General features: G+C 33.8%; 1 protein-coding gene across 1 annotated transcript; it reads right to left on the bottom strand.

Annotated features, from left to right (window-relative positions):
- Window positions 1-5,969: 5,969 nt before the first annotated feature.
- On the bottom strand, window positions 5,970-21,353 carry LOC148629660 (protein rolling stone-like). The gene is made up of 5 exons (XM_088555071.1): window positions 21,215-21,353; window positions 15,309-15,422; window positions 7,173-7,413; window positions 6,763-6,876; window positions 5,970-6,495 (listed from the first exon to the last, which is right to left on the bottom strand). Exons 2-5 carry the CDS (start codon window positions 15,396-15,398, stop codon window positions 6,095-6,097), a joined length of 846 nt encoding a protein of 281 aa, XP_088411197.1. The 5' UTR covers window positions 15,399-15,422; window positions 21,215-21,353; the 3' UTR covers window positions 5,970-6,094.
- Window positions 21,354-23,328: the final 1,975 nt, after the last annotated feature.

Consider the following 23,328-nt stretch of genomic DNA (forward strand, 5'->3'; position numbering starts at 1 on the left):
CTGTCCAATACACATTTAAGACAGGTGTACATAACATGTTTCTTTATTGCTACCCTCACTACACTAGTTTTATTGACTGATATGAATTTTCTGTCTCACAGATGATTCAATATTATTTACTTCTCCCCGGATTGACAACTAACCCCTCTTTATGCTTATCGAATTTTACATGTATAAACAATGTGACGAATGCAGCTGACGGAGCTTGACATACCAATCCTCCTAGTGCAACCGATGCCATGGTATTTCGTGGGACTTCAAATTGCAAGTTATTTAGTTCAGTGTAGTTTTTTGTAAAGTTAAGTTTGGCATCAAATCCAAGGTAAAGAAGCAGTTGTGGCCTCAATCGGCCTTGCAATATGTGTTTGTAAACGAGAATAAAGAGTTAATGATCTTTATCTTAAGATGTGTCGCCGGAGAGCTGGAGATCATTCTAGTGAGCGATAACATCAACGAAATAGAACGTCAGGGTAGGCTACAATTGCTTAAGAAGATAATGCATCACAGCAAATTGTACAGTTGGAAGGGTCTAATAGTTTTCTATGCCGTGTGGTTAGGAAAGATTGGTCGGACGATCCCGTACCGGTTCTGGCTTCCTATGTAGATCATATATCTAAACAGGACTGGGCTCCCAAGAAGATTCCCAGTAATTCAAGATCAGAAGATATTTGGTTCTGTACACTATTCAATCGAAATAAAAAAACAGGTGTGTGCATAAAGCATCTTCCAATTCCGCCGTGATTCAGGGGTCAGGGTCGGATGGTAGAGCATTTTTGTGCAGTTCGCTAGAGGCACAATGAGAATCAGTTAAATCACCCCAAGTGTGTAGAAGCATGTCCAATCTTTCCCCAACTTAAGTAGTAGTATTTATCAGACATTAGGTGATTCGTGCATGTCAAAATCTTAACGATTTCATTTTTATTTATTCAGAATAAGATACCTACAACATGAGCAGTCTTAGTTTTCCATTTGGACGTTGCGCTTTTGAGAAATAATTTATATAGATTGTACATGAAGTTATCACTTAGCGAGAGTTATCACTCATGATTTGGTTTTATTTTGGTTGATTTTAGTGGGAGGTTAAGGTGTGGTTTTCTCAAAAGTACAGATCTAAATATAGAAATATTGTAACATAAAATATAGCATATGTAGACCAAAAAAAGCATCGTCTGCTCCGTGGGTTTTTCTACACAATGAACCACCTTACCATAGGCAGTGTCTGAATTTGATATAGACTGTTACTTAAGTGACTAACCCAAAAATATCTTCATCCGGAAGCTACCGAATTTTACCCGGAATACATGCTCAAAAACTTCAAGGCTAAAGTTAGCGCTATTAACTCAATTTCGGTTAGGAGCTTAGTTTGATCCTGACCTAATAAATGATAATTTTGAGAACTAGTTCCTCTAAAGATATATGTGCAGATGACGATTAAAGTCGCTTTTTCCACCTCCGATGCATTACTGAGCACGAAATAAATTCCTTCGCCTTCCAGTTTACTATTATTTGAATATTGACTACTTTAATTTTTTCCCATCCGATTATAAAGGGTAAGGAAATTGGTTTATCTAACATACATGTAACCGCCGTTCTATTTTGGCGCACTCCTACTCCTCAATGTAGGATTATTGAGTTTGGGTTTCCCCTTGGTGCTATATATCGACATGCACAATCCCTTGCTTTCTATTCTGTTCTGTTTTCTGGTATGAACCGTCGTTCTATTTTTGTGCACTCCTACTTCTCAATGAGTTATCTCGATGATTATGTATGTGCAGTGGTATTATTTGAAAAGCTCCGACGTGGTATTTACAATAGTATTATTTATAATGTCTTCCCACAAAAAAAATCCTAGAAAATCCCATACCCACTGGTGTCCGAACTTATATACCGATCTACTGTCGCGGAGTCGAGGGAAACACGAAGCACATACAAAATCACCGAATGAAACCGCATATAATAGAAAGTAACACAAAATCACTGTCAGTCCATCCCCCTTTCAACCTCCTTCAATAACTTCAATGTGTAGATTGTGGCATAAGTTTCTGGTTAGCCTTTCGATATTTTTGTGGTGTACCTTTTTCATTTCAATTTTGTATGAAATGTTCTCGCTTGTACAACCCGTCAGTTGAATGTTTCCACTTCTAAGTACATCTTGGAACAAGCCAACTCGGACCATATCCAGATATCTTTTCAGCCTTCTTGTACATGGCTTTGGTTGTTTGTAACCAGTACGTCTGCGTATTCAGCCTAGCCTTCACCTAGCTCGCTCGAATTTCCAACATTTCCAAATATTTTGTGGTGTAGACAAAGGGTTGTTCTGGATTTGTAGATGTTGCAGAGATTTCTTTGCCGCTTGATCTTTACATATAATACACTGGTGTAACCAGTATTGTTCTTGCTTAGTGTTTACTTCCTTTTTTCATTGGGTTTCCGATCTTGGATGCTGCATCAGCTCCTTTATAGTTTCCACTTTATACTTTTCTAACACTTCCTGTATTCGGTTGACAAACAAGATTCCCTTACTCTTTACCATGGCTAGTTGTCGTTGGATGATTCATATCTCAAAACCTTCATCAGGAGCGAGAGCGTAAATGTATTTCGTTCTACTACCATTTGTAATGGTACAGCCCGATTAAAACGTCGACTTCGGTGTTGGTAGTCATTGGATCTGTCTGAGTAGCTTCCTTTGCGCTATTTTTAGTTGTTCCATTTCGCGTTTTTTTTATTTGCAGCATCCCTATCCCATAAGTCATTCTTGCTAGTGCATATATTTTCCACAAATTATGACGAACTATCCCTAAGTGCTTTGTTTTATAACTTGAATTTCACCGATGTTAAACCTCTCCTCTTTTGATGTTTTTTTTTGCATTGTAACATATATAATTTTTGTGTATTTATTCTTACCATGTCTCTTTGAGTATGATGGTTAATAATATCGATTATTCCCTGCATTTCATGTTCCGATTTTGCTAGTTCTAGAATGTCGTCGGCAGATGTTGGCGTTGCTACGTTAGTGGTACCTACACGTACATGACAGCCGAGCCCACTTTGTGCAACACTATCAAGTATTGCGTTCTTGTAACATTTATACAGTGTGGTAGATAGCTCTACTCCTTGTTGAATTCCTTAGTTAATATGAAATTTGTCTGAAAGTTGACTTTCCTATTTAACAGTAACTTGTATGTTTAGCTCTCTATACATGTTTCTCAGAAACATCCATGTGTCACTAGTGATGCCATAATAGTAAAGCGTGTTGAATAGTATTTCGTGATTGAGCTTGTCAAATGTTTTCTCTCCATCAAGTGTTAGAGGTAGTTATAAATCCTTTCCTTCACGTGCTTCAACTATAACCTCGGATGCCATTTTGATAGACCATAATTTTCATAGTCAAAGTCTTGTTAATAATCTGGTTTACACAGGACTTCAAAGTGCTGTTTCCAGAGTCTAAGTATATCTCAGCTGTTTTCTGATACTTCTTCTCCTTGCCAAAGTGTCTTTGTAAATTGCGCATCAACGGCCCTTCCGCGTTTGATTAGTCTATGGAAGAGTCTAGTGTCTGAAGATGACGCGGTCATGATTTTCTTAGCCCATGAGTTCCTTTGTGAAGCGTAAGCTTGCGTTTGAGCTTTTCTGAGCAACCTTAAGGCTGATATTGTGGCATTATCCTTCTGACATTTTTTTCTGACAGAATGGTTTGTCTTAACCTGCTTTGATGCACTATCTATATTCTTGTTCCAGGCTGACTTCCGAGTTGTTTTCATTTTTACTCCTTTTCTAGACTTGGGAATTGAAATATGACATGCGTTGTTGTGCATAATATTTTCGACATTCCTAATGTCGTCATTCACATCTCCTTCGGATGCCGCCAGTGCATATTCAACAAAGCGGAATGACATTAAGGTGCCGATCAATTCCCTAGTGAAATAGACGCTTTCGTCAGAAAAGAACGCTCAATGGGAGTCATTGAAGTCCGTTTCTTCAAAACCCTTTTTCTCACGTTATTATTTCCCCTCTTAATTCAGTCCTGAAAAAAATAGGGAAATTAAAATTCTTATCTTCTTGTGTCGGACCAGGTCGAAGTTTTATGTCAAGAATTTTGAATTGGTCTCGTTCAGTTTATGAGCAAGTTGGTGAAATAGAAGTGCCATCGGAAGTGAAGAAAGATTCCAAATGGCAGCATACATTCTTACCCCTGTACAATGGTGTCCCAAATCGAGGAGTGGTGCAATCCGGATTTCAAATTGGCATCGAATGCATGGTGTAGATGCGACTTCTTTCATAGAAAATTACCCAATTTCATAATTAGTTTGATTCTGCATATTAATGTTTTAAGACCTTTTGACCATCATGGTTTGCCTTAAAACGTGATACTAGAATTTGAAACACAAAAATTAAGCTGTTTTGTGATAATGCCGTTTCAGTGTTAGTAATAAATACCGGCAAAGCCCGCAATTTATTCATGCAAAATTGAGAGAAACACGTGAACTTGCGTTAGTTCACAAGTTCGAAATTCGTGCTGTTCATATTCGTGGCTGCGAAAACAGAGTCCCAGGTTATTTGTCTAGGTGGCATTTGGACTCAAAATTTCAGTCTCCGTTTTATGTGATGTGCAAGACCAGTCGTTTCGTCTTACCGAATTGAATGCTGCGGATGTTACATTGGAATTGACTTACTTTTGTGTCTCGTTGTTTCAATGTTTCAGATCAAGTACTATAAGCTTTAAGGGAAGATATACAATTATTTTCAACACCCACGTTCCCTCACGGTGCAAGAAAAAAAATCTCAAAGTACTTTGAAGGGCCTTTTTGCTCTTTTGTAATTTGTTGCTAATTTAGCTTTCGCTCGGAAGTACCCTCAGAGCTAATAAAACTTCATGGCGATTGGATGCCTACCTGATGTAGTTGCAGTTCACGTCATTTGACCAAGATAATAAATTGGAATTAAAAGGTGGCTGTGTTCTATTTTGATCTTTCGGTTTTGCCAGTTGAAGGTGTAGCCTTTGAAAAGGAGTAGTTTAACCTTTTAGGGTTCCGATCTTGAAGGAAGTATCTATTCCTTAAGTATTCCGTTGGCTTGCAGCAGTGTCTAAAGGAGTAGTACGTCCTTTGGGCCTTCGTATTAAGTTGTATTATTGCTTATTTGTTCTTTGTTTGGCGGGCTTTTCGAACGATTTTTTCTAAATTTTAGGCCGACCATCAAGTTGCCATTTCTGTTTGTTATAATTCATATCGTGTATATAGCATTTTCTTATATTGTCATTTCGTGCACTGTGTATTGCATATGTGTTATTTTTGTAATGCTTATTTTCGCGTCAGCCAGAATATCATATATAAATCAAAATATTGTCTTCATTCAATCCAGGCTAAAGTCAATGATGACTAAGTGGCAGGGACAATTCAATGGGAACGAATAAACAGGGAATAGGAAGTGACAACGTGGGGGGTTGAAATACTTTAAAGGCAACGCAAAAACGAAGACTTGGGGAAAGGAATGATTAGTTGGAATGAGAAGTTTGGAACAATTTAGGGGATAATAATTGAGGAATGGGCTGCAATGAATGGTAATTTGTAACTGAATACACAATGAGAAATGTTGGGCTGGGAATTGTAATTGGCATTGGGAAATAGGCAATTCTGCGTTGAGATACGAAGAGTGTGAGGTAATGAGGGGTATATTCTGGATATGACTGAAGTAGGCATAGGGATAATACATCAGGGTTATATTATTAATATGTAGTATAGAGGGTTAGGAATGGTGTCACTATATGTACATCCTTCCTGACTTTGTTCCGTTCAACAATTTCCCTACTTCAGTCACCCAGCCTTTGTCAGGCCGAAGAATCTGAAGTAATTTAATGGGAACATGGCTATCACAGAAAGGATGTCATTGTCAGGCTTTGTTTCTGTTAAGATCCAATTTTATTTTATAGCAGATTAACCCTGGTTTTTCCGAAAAGAAGTCACAAAATCTTAAAAAAATAAAATAATTTAATAAAAAAATACAGTATGTAAGCAACAGAAAAATGCTCTGAAATTAATGCATGCGCAGACAGTTAGCTCTTTGTATAGACAGGAGTAAAACCTTTAAGAACCTATTACATGTATGAAGTTGTACCATTTTCATTAGATTTTTTAACAGTAAAAGCGGTTCTCTCAGTTTGTTCACGAACAGCTCTGTGTTCACAGCATTTGTCATGCACAAAAATGCGTAGCTTGCATAAGGCGAATAAAACTACTTGTACTATTGGAACACCAATTAGAACTAAGATAACCACATATATAATTGTAGATCCTGCTTTGTCCCAGTCCAAAACAGGATAAATTGCACTACCATTGCCTGCAACCTGATAGATCACAGAAAACACGATATAAGTTATCCCAAATATAACTGGATATATTACATGCAAAAGTCGTACAGTTTTGGCACAGACGAACAGATTAAGCAAAATATAAACAGAATTTATGGCATGTTTCTCAACACTAGACGGCGAGTTATCTGAAATGAAAGAAAATGAGAAGTAACAAATAATGGAAATAAATCTCGTCCTTAATATTGAATACAGATAAAATTGCCCTTACTGATAGAGACAAGATAACCGTCAACCAAATTTAGTGGAAGAGCTACATGTACTCAACGACGAACTCACGTGCATTAAAGAGCGTCTTAAAAAATAATGATATAAATAAAGTGACGCAACATTTACAAAATTAACTAAGATATTGGTAAAACTTAAATATATTCCATTAATTTGGGTATACGTACTCGGTGTAAGAAGACCGTAATAAGCTATAGTGATTAGCAAACATATTGGATTGGTTATCTCAAACATAATCCAGAGAAACTTGATATACCAAGGCATTTTATCCTCGTCATCATCTACAATATTGGATGAACTATTAAGATGGCAAATCTAATAAAACCTTTCATAAATATATAAACTGGTTGCAAACTTCCGGCAAACAATATTAGAAACGCTACTGTTTTTTCTGTTATGAGTAGTCTATACTTTTCCATATAATGCGGTTTTTAAAATATTTCCCTTTTCTTAAAGCTTGCCTTTTACAATGTTTTGTTGAGACGCTGGAGAGTTTCTAGAGTCAAATCGGCATGATAAATACATAATGAATTGAACATGACTATAAATACATATGATTATAAGTTTCTGATATTACCTGACTTCTGAGATCCATGAATCAGATCGCTTCTCCTACAGTGAACATACAACGTAACGATGAAGTCTACCAAATTATACGTCCCAAGCACAACATATCCCCAGTTTGTTAGATAAATTAAATAGTATGGATCACCATTATTGTCACCTTTAAAGCCATTATAAAAGTCATAACAGAACCATGCTATGTGGTACATCAACCAAACACCCGTCCATACTGGGTAAAGTAACCTTGGTCCACACTGAAATATAACACATTTATTGCGTGTACTTATTTTTTTGAAAACGTCGAGGATTTATTTAGCGTTTTCCCTCGACAGTCAGCCTGGTATCCATCACTTTATGGAGAATTTTAAATTATCACATTTCATCATTCTTTTGGGGTTCGACGGTAACAATTTTAATTGAGTCCGCTAGTATTTGTATCAGACTGGTCTTATTTTTTGACGTGTTTAGTTGTCTCTTTATTAGAGATTATTCTGATTGTTTTCTAATTAAATCTGAGGAGGAAGTCATTTCCATGTTTGTCAGTATTAGTTAACTCTGAGAAGCAAGTCATTTCCATGTTTGTCAGTATTAGGTAACTCTGAGGAGCAAGTCATTTCCATGTTTGTCAGTATTAGCTCACTCTGAGGAGCAAGTCATTTCCATGTTTGTCAGTATTAGTTCACTCTGAGGAGCAAGTCATTTCCATGTTTGTCAGTATTAGTTCACTCTGAGGAGCAAGTCATTTCCATGTTTGTCAGTATCAGCTCTGAGGAGTAAGTCATTTCCATGTTTGTCAGTATTAGTTAACTCTGAGAAGCAAGTCATTTCCATGTTTGTCAGTATAAGGTAACTCTGAGGAGCAAGTCATTTCCATGTTTGTCAGTATAAGGTAACTCTGAGGAGCAAGTCATTTCCATGTTTGTCAGTATTAGTTAACTCTGAGGAGTAAGTCATTTCCATGTTTGTCAGTATCAGCTTTTGATTTAACTCTCGCAATTACAACCCATCCAACCTACGTACAATTAAAACAATCTGCTGGAAATCCATGTATGCTATAGTTATTAATTGGTGTTCATATGCAGACTCATTTTAGCACGTGTAACTATATATGGGTACTGTAACGTCAGAGCCTTCATTTGATGGTTATAATTATATGACGTATTTGAATGTTCTATTATGTCTATAATTATTTCAATCATTTATGTCGTATTTGTTATTGCCACTTGAGGGTCCTTAATCAGAAATTAAGACTATGATCTTGATTTGATTTGATAAATTTCCGTTTACGACAAGCAGATAGACTGTTTATCTCTATATTCCGATGCTCAAATCTGAAAATCCCTATTGAAACCGGGAGATGGTCAGGAATCCTACGAGATGAACGAACATGCCAATTATGTAGAAATGGAACAGGCGATGAATTTCATTACCTGTTCATTTGTCAGAAAAGAGAAATTGTAGAACTTAAGCAAAAATATATACCTAGTTACTTTTTACAATATCCAACTGAACACAAATTTATCAATTTATTAACTATGTCATACTAAAGTGTACAAAGACCTCGCTCATTTCATCAAAAGATTTCAAACTTTTATGTGATGTAATTTTATGTATTTGTAACAATTGTGAATATATTGAGTGTAGTTTATAAAATAGTTGTTTGTTGTGACTATGTTTGAATGTGTGTATATGTCCTCTTGTACACCTGTGTGTCTGAGGTTTATCAAATAAAGTATTGTCTTGTATTGTCTTGAGAATTTAAATTGGCTTGTCTCCAATTCAATCTTAAGACAACAGTTAACGAACGTCCACCGCTACGCGGAGATTCTAGACTATGATAAGATTTATTCATTATAAGTTCCTTTGAAAGAGCATGGAATTGACTTTACTGCTTAAGAGATATGGACGCAGTGTGATAGATAAATGACATCAAATAACAACAATTATGAGCTGGGACAGAGCCAGTGTATTTGATCATAAATATAGGGACTGGTCACGCAGAATTTTGATCTTATATATAAAAGTGATATAAGTGAGCTATTTAGCACAACTATATCTGAGGATCTTTTTAATTCTAACCCATAAGCTATTATTTTATCCCCATTTTATAGAAGTTACAAATAATTCCAATAGAATTTGAAATTGATATCAAAATTTCTGAAAATTTCCATGGTTAGTCATAATTAGCTCATATAATGGGCATTCAATTATAAAGTGTTTTTCATCCTCAACTTTAAGTAATGAACAATACTAACATAATCTAAATATAATTTTGAATATCGGTCTGTCTCAACCCTTAGGGTGAGTACTTATACCAATTCTACAGTCTGAGTGTGTGTACAATAACCACAATTATTTAGATATTAAATTTCATGTGTTTTTTAGAATTAAAAGATATCGAAAAAAAAATATCTAATTTACATACAGGTAAGACATATAGTATGTTTAGTACTATACGTTCAAGCTGGCTATTTAGCAATCACAAAATCACGATTTATCAAAGAAATCCATCATCATAATCGTCAACACGAATTTTGTATCACTGCAACATCAGTTTAACACAATCTCAATATTTTATCATCATCCTTATACATTTAAGAAGTGTTACTATTACCTTTTAAAATGTTTTAGTTGTGTGATAACTGTAATATTTAAAAAGATGATTGAACAAGGATACCTACAAAATTTCATTAGATTTATCATTAACACTTTGTTTACTGGGTGGTACCTTAAGGTGCATTTACAACAGAATTTTTTATCGTATAATTTAATTCTAAAGATATGTTTATTACAAACAAACAGGTGCTTGACAATAAAGTTGATTAAAAGGGACATTTTAATGTTATTTGTTAAAACTGGCTTGCCTCATATATATATATATGCAGGTACATGTACCAAAGTGATAGTTCCAACATTGAATACACTATATTATTACGCCCACTGGTATTGTAAATCCGAAAACAGACTCTCGAAGTTTCGAAGTTTCGACCTTATGAAAAAATATCCTTTTTAAATATAGTTTGAAGATAAAGTACCGTTGTCAGTGTACCTACTAGGGTTACGCATAAATTATAGGAGAAACCCTTTAGATGTTATATTGACTTTTATATATACTAAGTAAAAATATTCCACATATGGGGGTTTAAAAAAGGTATCTACTTGAAAGAATTGTGTACACGTGTCTTGAAACTACCAAATGCGTACGAACTTTCCTTTGAGATGACCTTTCATGGCCTTAACGAGTTGAATTTATTTTAGCTAAATAATTAACACAATACCTGAATCGAAATCCTAAGTCGTAGTGTGTTAAATTCAGAAAAAAGTTAAGAAAAAGAGGTTAATTTGTAGAATGTTGGAAATCGACAACTTCTAAACTCTATACTAGTGTAACAAAAGAATTCAGTTTTAGTTCTTATTTCGTACCACATGAGTTTTCCATTTTATATTCATTTCAACATTCAATCAGCTGCAGATTCTGTGTTTGAAGTTTTCATATTTCAAATTAAAAAAATCGTTCGATTTATTCGAGAGTGCAAAACATTTTACAAATAAGCTTTTGGGGATGGGCAAATTAATTTCTAGACAGAATCCAAGACTACAGGCGTTCTATGGCTGCCGACGTGTACCATGCTATAACTTATTCCGCCATACCATAATTTCTTTGTGTAGGTTGTTCTTTTTATTGCTGAAGGATCGGGAAGACAGATATAACTCAACCGTGGCACCTAGTCTAAAATTTACATTTTTTTGTTTTGATTCATCGTTTAATTTAATTTATTGTACTTTTAGATTTTCTAGATTTCGATTATTATTTCTGTGTATTTTCTGACCGTTTTCAAGAATGTTTTAAATCTTGATAAGTTAGTTTTTATGATTAAGAACTTCAGTTTGAGAGATTAAGATAACGTGAATCAACTTTGACTCGATAAAAAGAGTAAAAAGGAGACATCAACATGCTTTATATGTATTCGGTTCAGAGGAGGGACACGTAGAGGTCATTTATGAAGTAAATGAGGACATAAAACCATGAGATAAACACATAGAAAGGATCAACAATATTTGTTGTTGGGCAGTTAAAGACCGCTTAAGCAGACTAACATGTACAGATTTAGGGTACTGTAAAACGATTACATGCATGTCGTTACCCAGTGGGTTCAAATTTGCATCCATAAACCACTCGAAAACTTTGATTAACATACAGTCTCAAGGTTATCTACAAAGCATGTCAAGTGGTGAAATACTAACAGGAACTTGATGTCTCTGTGAACGAGTTGGTTACTGTAATGCACATGTAAAAAAACGTACCGTACATAAAATGATTATATAAGTTAAGTATATGTACGTACTGTCTTGTAAAGAGATAATAGTCATAATACTACACTTTACTGACCTTTTCTCCATAAACTTAAGGTCGGGTACTGAAAAAAGCTTGTTTTGACTCTTTTTGTGAATTATTAAATAGTACAGAAAAAGGTTATGTACAGGCAACCCCTTAATACTTTATAATTAAAACCTATTACCTTCCAGACTAAATAATAAAATACATGTGATAAAGGTTTTTTTTATAGTAGTCTAAAAACCCGTGATGTAATCCTTAAAAGTGGCTTCAAACATAAAATAATGTCAAACAAGACAAAAAGTCCAGCTCAATTTTACCATTGTTACTTCTCATTAGAAACTCGTATGTAAAAACTGGTTTAACTAGGCATCAACAGGAACTTCGATATTTCAATAGCAGTAGATCTTTATCGGTCATATACTAGAATCTCTGGGCTACCTCTAATTCTTGACTGTATTGCAAAAAGAAAAGCTGAAAACGATTTCGACCCAATCGCAGAACATAGTCCAAGCTTCCCCGTTATCGTTCAAATTCTTGTTGCTTGTTTTGTGAGCATTTATTTTCAAAAACGTTTGTTATGCTTGTGTTCAATGTCATGGCGCCATGTATACGATTAACTTGCAATCATGTTTGGTGTAGTTTTAAAGTTTTAATATAATCCAATTAGATTTTTTAAGATCATATCAGTTGAATTCTAATTAAAGTAAACTTAAAACCTAATCTCCATTTAAATCAGATTTTAATAAAAAAAAATGTATTACAAAGTAGTGCTTTGAACATTATCGTTGTGTGAAATATGGTGGCTGTCGTGTTAAATGTTTCATAAGAGCAGGGCTTAAGGTTAACACGGATAAGGCTGACTGTCTTTTATTTTATCATTTAACTATTGGGGTACAACCACTGTGACACGTATTATAGATTTACATACATGTATTATGTAAATTTTTATATTAAAAATATGTAGTTTTTTTGTTTATTTTTTCTAATATAAAACCACCTTAATTGTCTTAATTTATTTATTACGGTGACTAACCTTAAAAGGTTGAATATGAAACCGAGGATTGCAGTAGGTTCATCACTCTTTAGTTTAAGCGTCGCATGGAAAATAAGGTTTAATCCAAATAAGCGTAAGTGAAATTTCAAATAAAAAATAGTTGTTTTAGCGTTTAATGGATATATTTAACTATATATGGTAAATTTATACATGTAGTTGGTTTATTTATTCTTGAATTAGCACCCTTTTGCCATTCTGATGGACAGTTTATTTTTTCCGATTATCATACACAGCATAATTTTCAAGTCCAAACAAAAAGAAATGTACATAATCAAGCCAATCAATATAGCATAATTGTACGATTTATTTGACTAACGGTATGTTGGTCATAGCAGTTCATTTACCAATTTAAATGTAGCCATTGAATACTGGTTACTGGTACTTTTTGCACTCGTAATTTCAGTACTTTTCATTCGTATACTATGTGCATAATTGTATATTACTACATCATATAATGCTGCTGATCGGTGCCGTAAAACCGTCAATTCTAGCTTCTTACGAGGTCAAAATGAACCTCTTAAATATCATACACGTGTTTTACGTGTGTTTTTTGCTTGAACGAGAACGGGAAGTTTACATAAAAAAGATGAAATAATCGGTTATCATTGAATATTACCCAGTTTTCGATTCAGACAGGGGCTCATTACAATTGACTATATAGGTTGAGAAACATTCGGGTAATCAGGGTTATGAAAAAATAATCATATCAAGGAAACCAACATTCTAGCGGAAGTCCCCGATTTTAGAGCATATCGTATTCGTGCATTTTCGGATGTTGAAAGCAAGCCAAAATCAGTGGCATAGAATATGACGATTAGCGACTTTGAAGACTTCAGTCTTTTATTATATTTTGATAGTAAGGTAACCTGTGATTAGTTAGCAGTTACCAAGAATGCAATATTTCAATTTAATCACAGTTGGATTATTCCCATTTTCGAATAACCGTTTTTGCACTCAACTTATATAATAAAAAATATACTGTGAAATGAGGAATGGGGGAAGAGCTACTGTTTCTCGATTTATTATTTTTTAAAATTATGAACAAAAGATCCAATGATAAAAAACATAATATTCATCTGTTTACTATACACAGTAATAGAAATAAAATTTATATTAGCCACATGCTATATGTTTCCGATATTTTAGTCGAATCATATTGCAAAATTAAAAATAAAAAAATGACATATTTATGTACAATGCAGTTAATACAATAAGACTGCAATCTGAAACAGATCATATTACAACAGAAATAGCAGTAATATTTATTGCTCTTCTTTTGTTAATACATATTTATAGGGACGCTACATTTTTACAAGCTACGTATTTAGTTATGGAAAGTAAAAATTTGTGATGAAGTCTTGGTACAGTAGAGTTAAAAGAGAGAGATGCCTACATTCTGAGAGAGAGATGCTTACATTCTGAGAGAGAGATGCCTACATTCTGAATGAGAGATGCCTACATTCTGAGAGAGAGATGCTTACATTCTGAGAGAGAGATGCCTACATTCTGAATGAGAGATGCCTGCATTCTGAGAGAGAGATGCTTACATTCTGAGAGAGAGATGCCTGCATTCTGAGAGAGAGATGTCTACATTCTGAGAGAGAGATGCTTACATTCTGACATAGAGAGATGCCAACATTATGAGCTTATTTTATTTTGATTGTAATGGTATAACAAATATTATAACAACTCAACTCAAATGCGCTTCAAAACCAGAGTCCCAAAGGGCAGTTTTTATAAGCAAATCGAATTAAAAACTTACCTACATATGAAGTAAGTGCATGAATGTAAAAAAAATATATATATAGATACAAATAATGTCCATTGTTTTTGTTATTATATCATTTAATCTTAATATGTAATACAATTATACTTAAAAAAAATATATGAAAACATTACACATTTCGGGAGCTGAACATTGAACTCGATTGATGAAACACATCTTATTACTTTAAAGTTAGAATGACAAAATGTATCATTCTGTTTAGTGAAGTACTTTAATTTTGGAAAACGACCTCAAGTTTGATGAAAATCTTAATGAGTCGGTTTCTTTTAACACTTTTTTTCTCGCTCTTTGAATGTTAATGGAATATATACATGTACGATGATAGTGGCAGAACTAACACGCTTGCAACCAAAAAATCTACAATTTATTTCGAGCTGCCTACAACTACATCGATGACGAACATCTGGAACTGGAATGCCGTTTTTCAGCATTTTAAAGAAAAGAAAAATATGAATCATACAATGGTTTTTGTCAATTGATAAAATAAAAGCAATCACTTAATTGTGGGTTTTATATATATATATATATATATATATATATATATATATATATATATATATATATATATATATATATATCTATCTATCTATCTATCTATCTATCTATCTATCTATCTATATATATATATATATATATATATATATATATATATATATATATATATATATATATATAAAATACTAAGATATTGCTGATAAAACTTGAAGATAGCATAAGATCTTTAACCAATGAAAATGTTGTCTATAGATTCAACTGTATGGTTACATTTTAGTTTAAACACTGAAGCCAGTTTCATCCATGTAATTATGACAATAATTATTCTAGAATCAAAGAAACTGAGAAATCTATGTGTCTAATAGTAATATCCATGTACATCTTGTTTAACAATATGATGAATTTAAGCAAAACAAGTTTAGATCTGGTTTATACAGAAAATATCTATAATAACAAAACAGAAAATTTGACATACCTCAGAAAGTACAAAGATTCCAGGGGAGGAATGTTGTAAACAAAATGACCGACATCGGAATTCCTGTTTCAGATCCTCACATTTTGACATCCTACACGTAGAGCGAGTCCAAATCTACAAAACATTAAGCATAAGAATGAATGAGTTTAAATTCAAAACCATAAAGCACCCATATCGGACAGTTTTCAGTTGAATGCGTAAAGACTTTATATTTACATACGGAATTTAAATATGACTTTGTTTTCATTGTATTTGTTTCCAGTGACGTAATTCCACACTCAACGTTTAAATTAAAACGGTCCTATTTCAGAACTATTCCAATTTAGATAATTTAATGGGCCTATTTCACTGTTCAATTAGGTCAACTAAATAAATTTTTGACCATATCTTGTTACTTTCTTACATAAAATTCTTCACCAGCTGGAGTTCGTGGCCGCAAGGATTATAGATGACTAAGCAAATACTAGTATTTGTGTAAGTAGAGAAGAGGATAGTATTAATTACATGTATTGGTCTATAGCCACCCTGTACTTTAAATGGTAGGCGTACATCGTGAATTTTTTAATGGTACTTCATTGCAATTCTTATGTCACAATAAAGTACATAATAAACTACTCGTTACGTTGCCCAACTTTTATCAGTTTTAGTACTAACAAAATAATACGAAAACGTACAGCAATGCAAAAAATCGGAGGTAAAAAAAACACACACACTAAAAAGATAGAGACTTAACCCAAAAACAATACAACCACAAAGAAAGTTAATAATCAATCAAGACGTCACCTTCTACCCAAATATAGTGACTGCGTTATTGTTAATGTAAACATAGTTCATTTAATTTTCGAGAAACTATTTAATTTCAAGTCGTAGAAACAATTAAGGACGAGTACAATCTTTCCTCACTCATTGATATCGATGGACAAGGAAGTAATTATCATTCACTGATATCGGTGAACAAGGAAATAGTTACCACTCACTGATATGGGTGGACAAGGAAATAATAACTCACTGATATCGGTGAACAAGGATACAATTATCTCTCACTGATACCGATGAAGAACAGAATTATTCTCTTTATCCTTTATATCGGTGGACAAGAAAATCATTCCCTTTATCATTGATATCAGTTGACCACTCAATGATATCAGTTATCAAGAAAATAATTACTCATCACTCACTGATATTGGTTGACAAGAAAATAGTTATCTCTCCACTCACTGATATCGGTTATCAAGAACATAATGATCTTCACCGCTCTCTGATATCGATGGACAATCAAATAACCGTACTCATCACTAAATGATATCGGTGGACAAGAAAATAACTATCATCATCACTCATTGATTACGGTGGACAAGATAATAATGATGCTGTTTAAAAATAACTTCGATTAACAAATGAATTAAGTTGCTATTGCGTGCCACCTTCCTATGCCATAGAAATATTTATTCATACAAAGAATAAAACTAGTGAATAACTTTTTGAAGAACCACTTATGATACTCGACGCTGTCAGGTACCACCTTTCGAGTGTGATGTAGTTCGAGCCTAGGGTATATAATATTGGCGTTTACTTATTCTCCAATGGGTAATAAAGGCCCTCGAAAATTTTAGGATTTCTTTTCTTCACTCTAGTTTTTGTTGTTGTACAACTTTTTAGAAACTATAGTATCCTAATTCAATAATAACCGAGTACACGTGGGTGTTGGAACAAATTAAAGTTATACATGTAAAACGTTGCCACATCGGATCATCAACTTTGAGGGTAAATTACTAACATATTTTCCCTATACCCCTATGTTTAGTACATATTTCCTCTGTGTTATAGATTATTTTACAGCATATCGCATTCGTGCCATTTCGGATGTTGAATCAGTGACAGATAATATTTGACGATTAGCGACTTTGAAGACTTCAGTCTTTGTTTTAAAAGAGGTACGTTGTAGCGATCTTTGGGTCGCTTATGATACAGGGAACCCGATTAGGAACCAGATTAAACAACTGGTAATGATAATTCATAGATATCGGGCCGTGCTAATATATATGATCTATATAGTTGTTTAACGAGCCCCTGTGCCTGAATCTGGAAACTGACTAACTGATCATTTCATGTAAACTTTCTGTTCTCAAGCAAGAAAGATACGTCGAACACACGTGTATGATATTTAAGAGGTACATTTTTTTTTTATCTCGTATGAAGTTAGAAGCATTATGTGGAGTATAAATATTTAATTATTTAATTATGCAAATCATAGGCGAATATAAATATAAAGTAATGATATTACGAGTGCAAAGAAAAAAAAAAAAAAAAAAAAAAAAGTCGCTAACAATTTTAGCCACTTAACGACTTAAAAACATTCCCCGCTGCTCACCGATGCAACAATTCTACACTGACCACTCTTTTTTCTATCCTTATACTTTAATGCATATTCCACATAAAAATACATCTGGTAATATACCTGCAAGAAATATGAAGAAGCCTCGTTTGCCTAGAGCCAGAATAATGCGTATGATTACCACGTAAATAAAATCTTCCTTTCCAAAACTCCGCATGTTATTATAATATCATGCAAGTGTAAAAACCCTGGTATTAAACTAAGTACTTGTATAAATATTCCAATTACAGAAAGTCCTACTATCAAAATAAAGAAAAAATAAAATAAGCAATAAATCCATTAATCCTTTATAGACTCTGTCGTGAGCACTGTGTCTTACGTAAGTAATAATGAAAGATCAGCGGACAAGTGGGTTATACTGCTTAATATATTTATTTATTTGACTTTTATGTATGCATTGATTACCCTTGTAAACATGTATTTGAAAAATTTTGGATGAAACATAGCCTTACCAATAAAAGAACTTATTCAGAATAAAAAAAAAGTTACCTCACAAACAAATACACATGTATGCAGCCCAACTGGTATATAAACACGAAATATGAGATAACCCAGCCGCTAGTAGGACATCAGTTCGTCGGTTAGGTATCCCAAAGGCTTGGCTCCGCTACCAACACTATTTAGTTGGTTCTAACATTGTACTATTGTATGGGTATTCAAGGTCGTAAAAAACCCCAATCATCATCGGTCAGCATATTTGATAGTGGAAACAAGTGCCCGTGGTTATCCTAGATTTGGATAGTCAATGTCCACTATCAGTCTCACTAAACGCTAAATAGGTTCCAGAAACTTATGTTATTTTGTTAATAACAAGATTTTAACTAAAATTTATTGATAAACACAGTCAAGTAAATAAGATGTACTTAAATTTCATGGTTGTCTTCGATTATCAAAATGAAAATACATAACAAACAAATATATGTAGTTACTTGTATCGAGATTTGCAAGAGAGGCGATTTACTCTATACGTGAAACCATGAACCCATGAACAACAAAAAAAAACTTCATCTCCACAACGTTTTTATTGTTGATTTCAGATAAAATGTAACACTTTACTGTACATTCTTCTCAGAATGTTAATTTTATGTAGGTATGAATTATTTTGAAGTGAGCAGATCTTTTCATTTTGTTTTACAAGGAGAGTCAATTTGAAAATTAGACACAAATCCCAAATATGCATCTGTAGAATAATCAATTCAAATGATGCCCGATTTGCGTTCCCATTTTTACTGTATTCGACTGACCTACCACGGTATCCCTCTGTACATGATGTTAGTATATTGTCGACGTCATAAGCAGTACAGTTGCATAAAAATCGCAAAATGTACCTTGACAAAATGGAGGAAAAGCCTAGGAACGAAAATGGTTAAAATGCAAGAGCGTGTCGTTGAATCTTGATTGACTCGGCACATGAGTACTTTGATTTCTACATGATTTGGTTAATGGCACACCATGCTGTGTCGAAAAGCAAATAAACATAAAGTTTCTGGATATATAAAATATTTGGAAACAGTTAATGAAATCAACACACGATTTATATTAGAAAGTAATTAATAAAAGAAACCTTATTATTTTGCCCTCCTTTGTTATCCTGATTAGTTCTGTCCGCGTGGGGTTAAGACGTTGTCTATTACTCAATTATTAGCTGCCAGGCCGTCTTTGGGTGGTAAAAAATCCATGCAAGCCAAAAAGACTCAACGTTTATAGAAAAAAATGCATGACTGCAAAAAATGACGTAAGCTGAGTGAACGCACATTTATTTGAAGATCGATTTGGAGACGTAAACAGACAACACACATACATGGACTTGAAGTAAGATTGATATGCAAAACGGCTCAAATGATAGATGACAGCACCCATATATCAACTTTCTGATAGTCAAAGACAACGTCAATCAGCCCGATCAACCCTTCGGTAGTGAAAATCAATATAAATCCGTCCAAAGGGTTAATATTGAAGCACTTCCAATGTTTTTGTCAGTCAAGTTTTCCTACTTCAGCTTAGCTGCACCGCTGATGTCATTCCTTGTCACATTTGTACAGGTTTTCTCTTACTTACTTCATAGACGCGTGCACCACATTGAATTCATTTGTAAATTGTTTTATTAGCACAATGTTTGACCTTGCCGCGCATGCTTTGGGGTTTTTCGCTGGGCCTCCATACGACCCCGCAGTCTCGTTTTGATGAGCCACGCTGCTAGTGCAAAAATTTGTTAATGGCGACACGCTGCTCTTGTCAGCTTCCTACCCAACCTCCCAGTAGCATTACTAAGGGTATTGGGTTTTGCATATTTAGCTTGCATTCTGGTGTTATGTATTAATGTAATACTGGACTTTTTTCTGGACTGTATCTGTTTATCAATGCAGGGGGCATGTTTGTAATTAGGAGGGGTTGTTTGCTATGGGATACCAAGCTATTAAATTTGCCATACTTATTGTTGTGTGTGTGTGTGTGTGTGTGTATATATATGTATATATATAAACGTCTAAATATGTTTAACATCACCAGAAGATGGTAAAATTTAAATTGAATATTTCGGATAACAGATATCCTTCCTCAGCATAAAACTCATAAAACTATATGAGCATAAAACTCACAAAACTTAACGAGCATAAAACTCACCAAGTTCAAGATCAAAACAGATTCAGAAGCTGAATCGCGTACGCTGTGGGTGATTGTACCTTTATCAAAGGCTCACATAAGTTGCTTATGTGAGCCTTTGAACTTGGTGAGTTTTATGCTCATATAGTTTTATGAGTTTTATGCTGAGGAAGGATATCTGTTATCCGAAATATTCAATTTAAATTTTACCATCTTCTGGTGATGTTAATCATATTTAGACGTTTATTGTATTTATTGTTATGTTTCGCATCGTTTTTAACGATCCATCACCCCGTAAGAGTGATTGCTGACTATTATTTAGACGATTATATATATGGGTTCACTGTTCTCCATTTCCTAAATATGTTTTTGCTGGAAATATTGCTCTTTTCATTGTAAGCAAGTATTCGTTATAGCATTTTCCAGTTATATGAAATACCTTTTCAATAGTCCTTGATTGACTCGGCACATGAGTAATTTGATTTCTACATGACACGAATTCAAGTTTCTTTTTATTACATACCACATTGGCATGCTGATAGTTTAAAAGCAAATAAACACTTCTGAATTGATAATTTTGGTTTCGGACTGTGATTAATATGACAAAATTATGTCTTCAATTACATTAATCTCCTCTGCCTTCTTTAAACAAATTCGGACAACACTTAATCCATCCACAATAGTCGCAAACTAGATAAATTCAACGATATTGAGTGAAAAAAAATCATATAGAACGTTGTAATATTGAAATAATAAATGTAAGACTAGTCCCAATACTGAGTCGTGTATTAGACTACTCACGGGTTTTTGTATGTACATGTGGTCATGAGAGTAATTATGATTTTCCTAAAAGGTACACGGTCTCTCTTCAGGTTATGATGTTGTCGATTCGTCAAATTACTGAACTTACCGTTTACCGATTAAATATCCACTATGACCGATTCTCACTGAACTGGAATTAGAGTTGTACTCAGTTTCTAGTTTTTAAACCATATGAAATGTATTAAGCTGAACATCCTACTTGTTTAGTATATGTAACATGTTAGTTTTATCATTCAATAATTTGATAATCTTATTAATGGTTAAATTATTATCGGTGGATAGATAGATATCTAACACAATACATGATTATGTAGTTAACCGTTTTTAATAACACAACACGGCTATAATTTGTTTTCGTAATAAAGGGGCAATGGGGGGGGGGGGGGTAATGCTCAACGGCCAGTAACAAGAAATAAAACAATAGCAACGTTAGAATACCGTTCAAGCTTAAAAAGGACTAATTTTGCTCTTAAATATATCTATTTAGTAATAATACAATTACAATAATTATACAATTAAAACAATAATTATATGACAAGGATTCGGAAACAAGCAGAGCTTATACAAAGACAGTCTCCTTAAAACAACGACCTGCTGAATTAACGTACATGGAGTACTTCGGCACGCTCACAAGTTTTTTTAAAATATGTTTTTATGTAGAATATGTTATATGGAGAGAAAAAAAAATAACAGAAGATTGAAATGCATTATAGGTACAATGGTTGTTTTTGGGTGTTCACAAATCTTTACCCGTCTGTTACATACTTTTGCACATTTGTAAAAAGTTGTATGTTTTGGTCTAAAGTTAGAGCATCTGACCCATGAAGAAAGATTTTGGAAATTAATGGAATAGGAAGATCAAGGGAAAAAAATTCGTTTATCGAATAGCTGCATACAATGTGCCGTTTTATCCGACTGACCGCATATGCAGTATGGGTTATTTATAAGGTTTGGCGTAAATTAATGCGCATTCAAGGAACTACTGTCCATACGTAACCTTGCATGGAGGATTTGATCGATTCTACTGCCGATGTAAAAATATGTCGGACATTTTACTTTCTGAACTTTAATATAGTTCTTGTACGTTTCTAATGACGAAGTTTTTGCTCTTATAAATTACTTAACGACAGTTTAACAAAGCTGTACTGTCATGTTTGTTTTTCACACACATATAATTTCCAATATCCTATTTACTCAGTGGCTGTTCCCTAGGATGGACTAAGTTGACAAAATACCTTTAAAAATGTTTTAACGTGTTCCCAAGTTACCTTGTATGGACCAACATCAAAGTTTTACACCACATGGTACTTAAATAAAATACATATAAGTCGTCTACAGCATATAATTGTTGTGGACCGTGCAGTGAACATTATCCCTCCAATTGAAAGTAGGCGTACGCAAAATTAATGATAGTAAAATATGATACTGGATGACGCCGCAACAGTTCCTATAACCAAACTATGCAAATCAGTTTGTTGACAAAAAAAATGTTGTTTTAAATCGCGATATTCATTCAATATATACTGAAATTAGAAATATGATATTCCAAATTCTAAATTCCAAATCCCAAATCACATCATAGTGAATTAAACCTGTCTAAAACAAACCCTTAAAAACTTGTCTATACGAGACACTTTAAAAAGTAAGGGTAACGCCAAAACCCGATCCGTGATCAAGTGAAGTCCAAATTAAATCGGACAAAATATATATTACACCACTGGATCTAGAAGCTGGTACCACAATGGTCCTGACTGGATCAAATCTAGGTTTTACAGCGCGTCAAACCTCTCTCTTCCATTGCGGCGTGAATACACCGGTGGTGATTAAATAACATTTGCATGCTAGAGTGTCAAAACGGTAAATCGGTAGTCACATCAGCACAAAAAAATAATTTACAAAAAGCAATCATTACTCGTTGTTTTAGGAGAAACTGAGTATTTTTAAACCAAGAACAGATATCTGAAAAAAACCTTTTGAGACGCATTCCTTCATACCCCCGATTCAGAAGTCTGTTATGCAGATATTTATGACGTTTAAGGAAATCACAGTAGTTAGTGCTTGATCTAGCGTAGCAAATCAATTGTGAAATATAAACACCATATGCAGGAGATGAATATATATCGCTGCACAGGTAAGGAAAATTTACAACTAAAAATTAAAGTCGTCTCTTTTATCATAAAAAAAACTGTTGTCGAATTCGAG

Source organism: Perna viridis, chromosome 1, assembly GCF_037379345.1.
Source record: "Perna viridis isolate PV_CMFRI_1.1 ecotype Kerala chromosome 1, ASM3737934v1, whole genome shotgun sequence".
NCBI classification, from domain to species: domain Eukaryota; kingdom Metazoa; phylum Mollusca; class Bivalvia; order Mytilida; family Mytilidae; genus Perna; species Perna viridis.

Bases quoted from the DNA above. Each gene is read 5' to 3' on its own strand.
- LOC148629660 (XM_088555071.1), bottom strand. From the start codon at position 15,398: ATGTCAAAATGTGAGGATCTGAAACAGGAATTCCGATGTCGGTCATTT. The intron at 6,877-7,172 runs GTAATATCAGAA...CCAATATTGTAG, and splicing joins TCATGGATCTCAGAAGTCAG to ATGATGACGAGGATAAAATG. The intron at 6,496-6,762 runs GTACGTATACCC...CTTTCATTTCAG, and splicing joins TTACGGTCTTCTTACACCGA to ATAACTCGCCGTCTAGTGTT.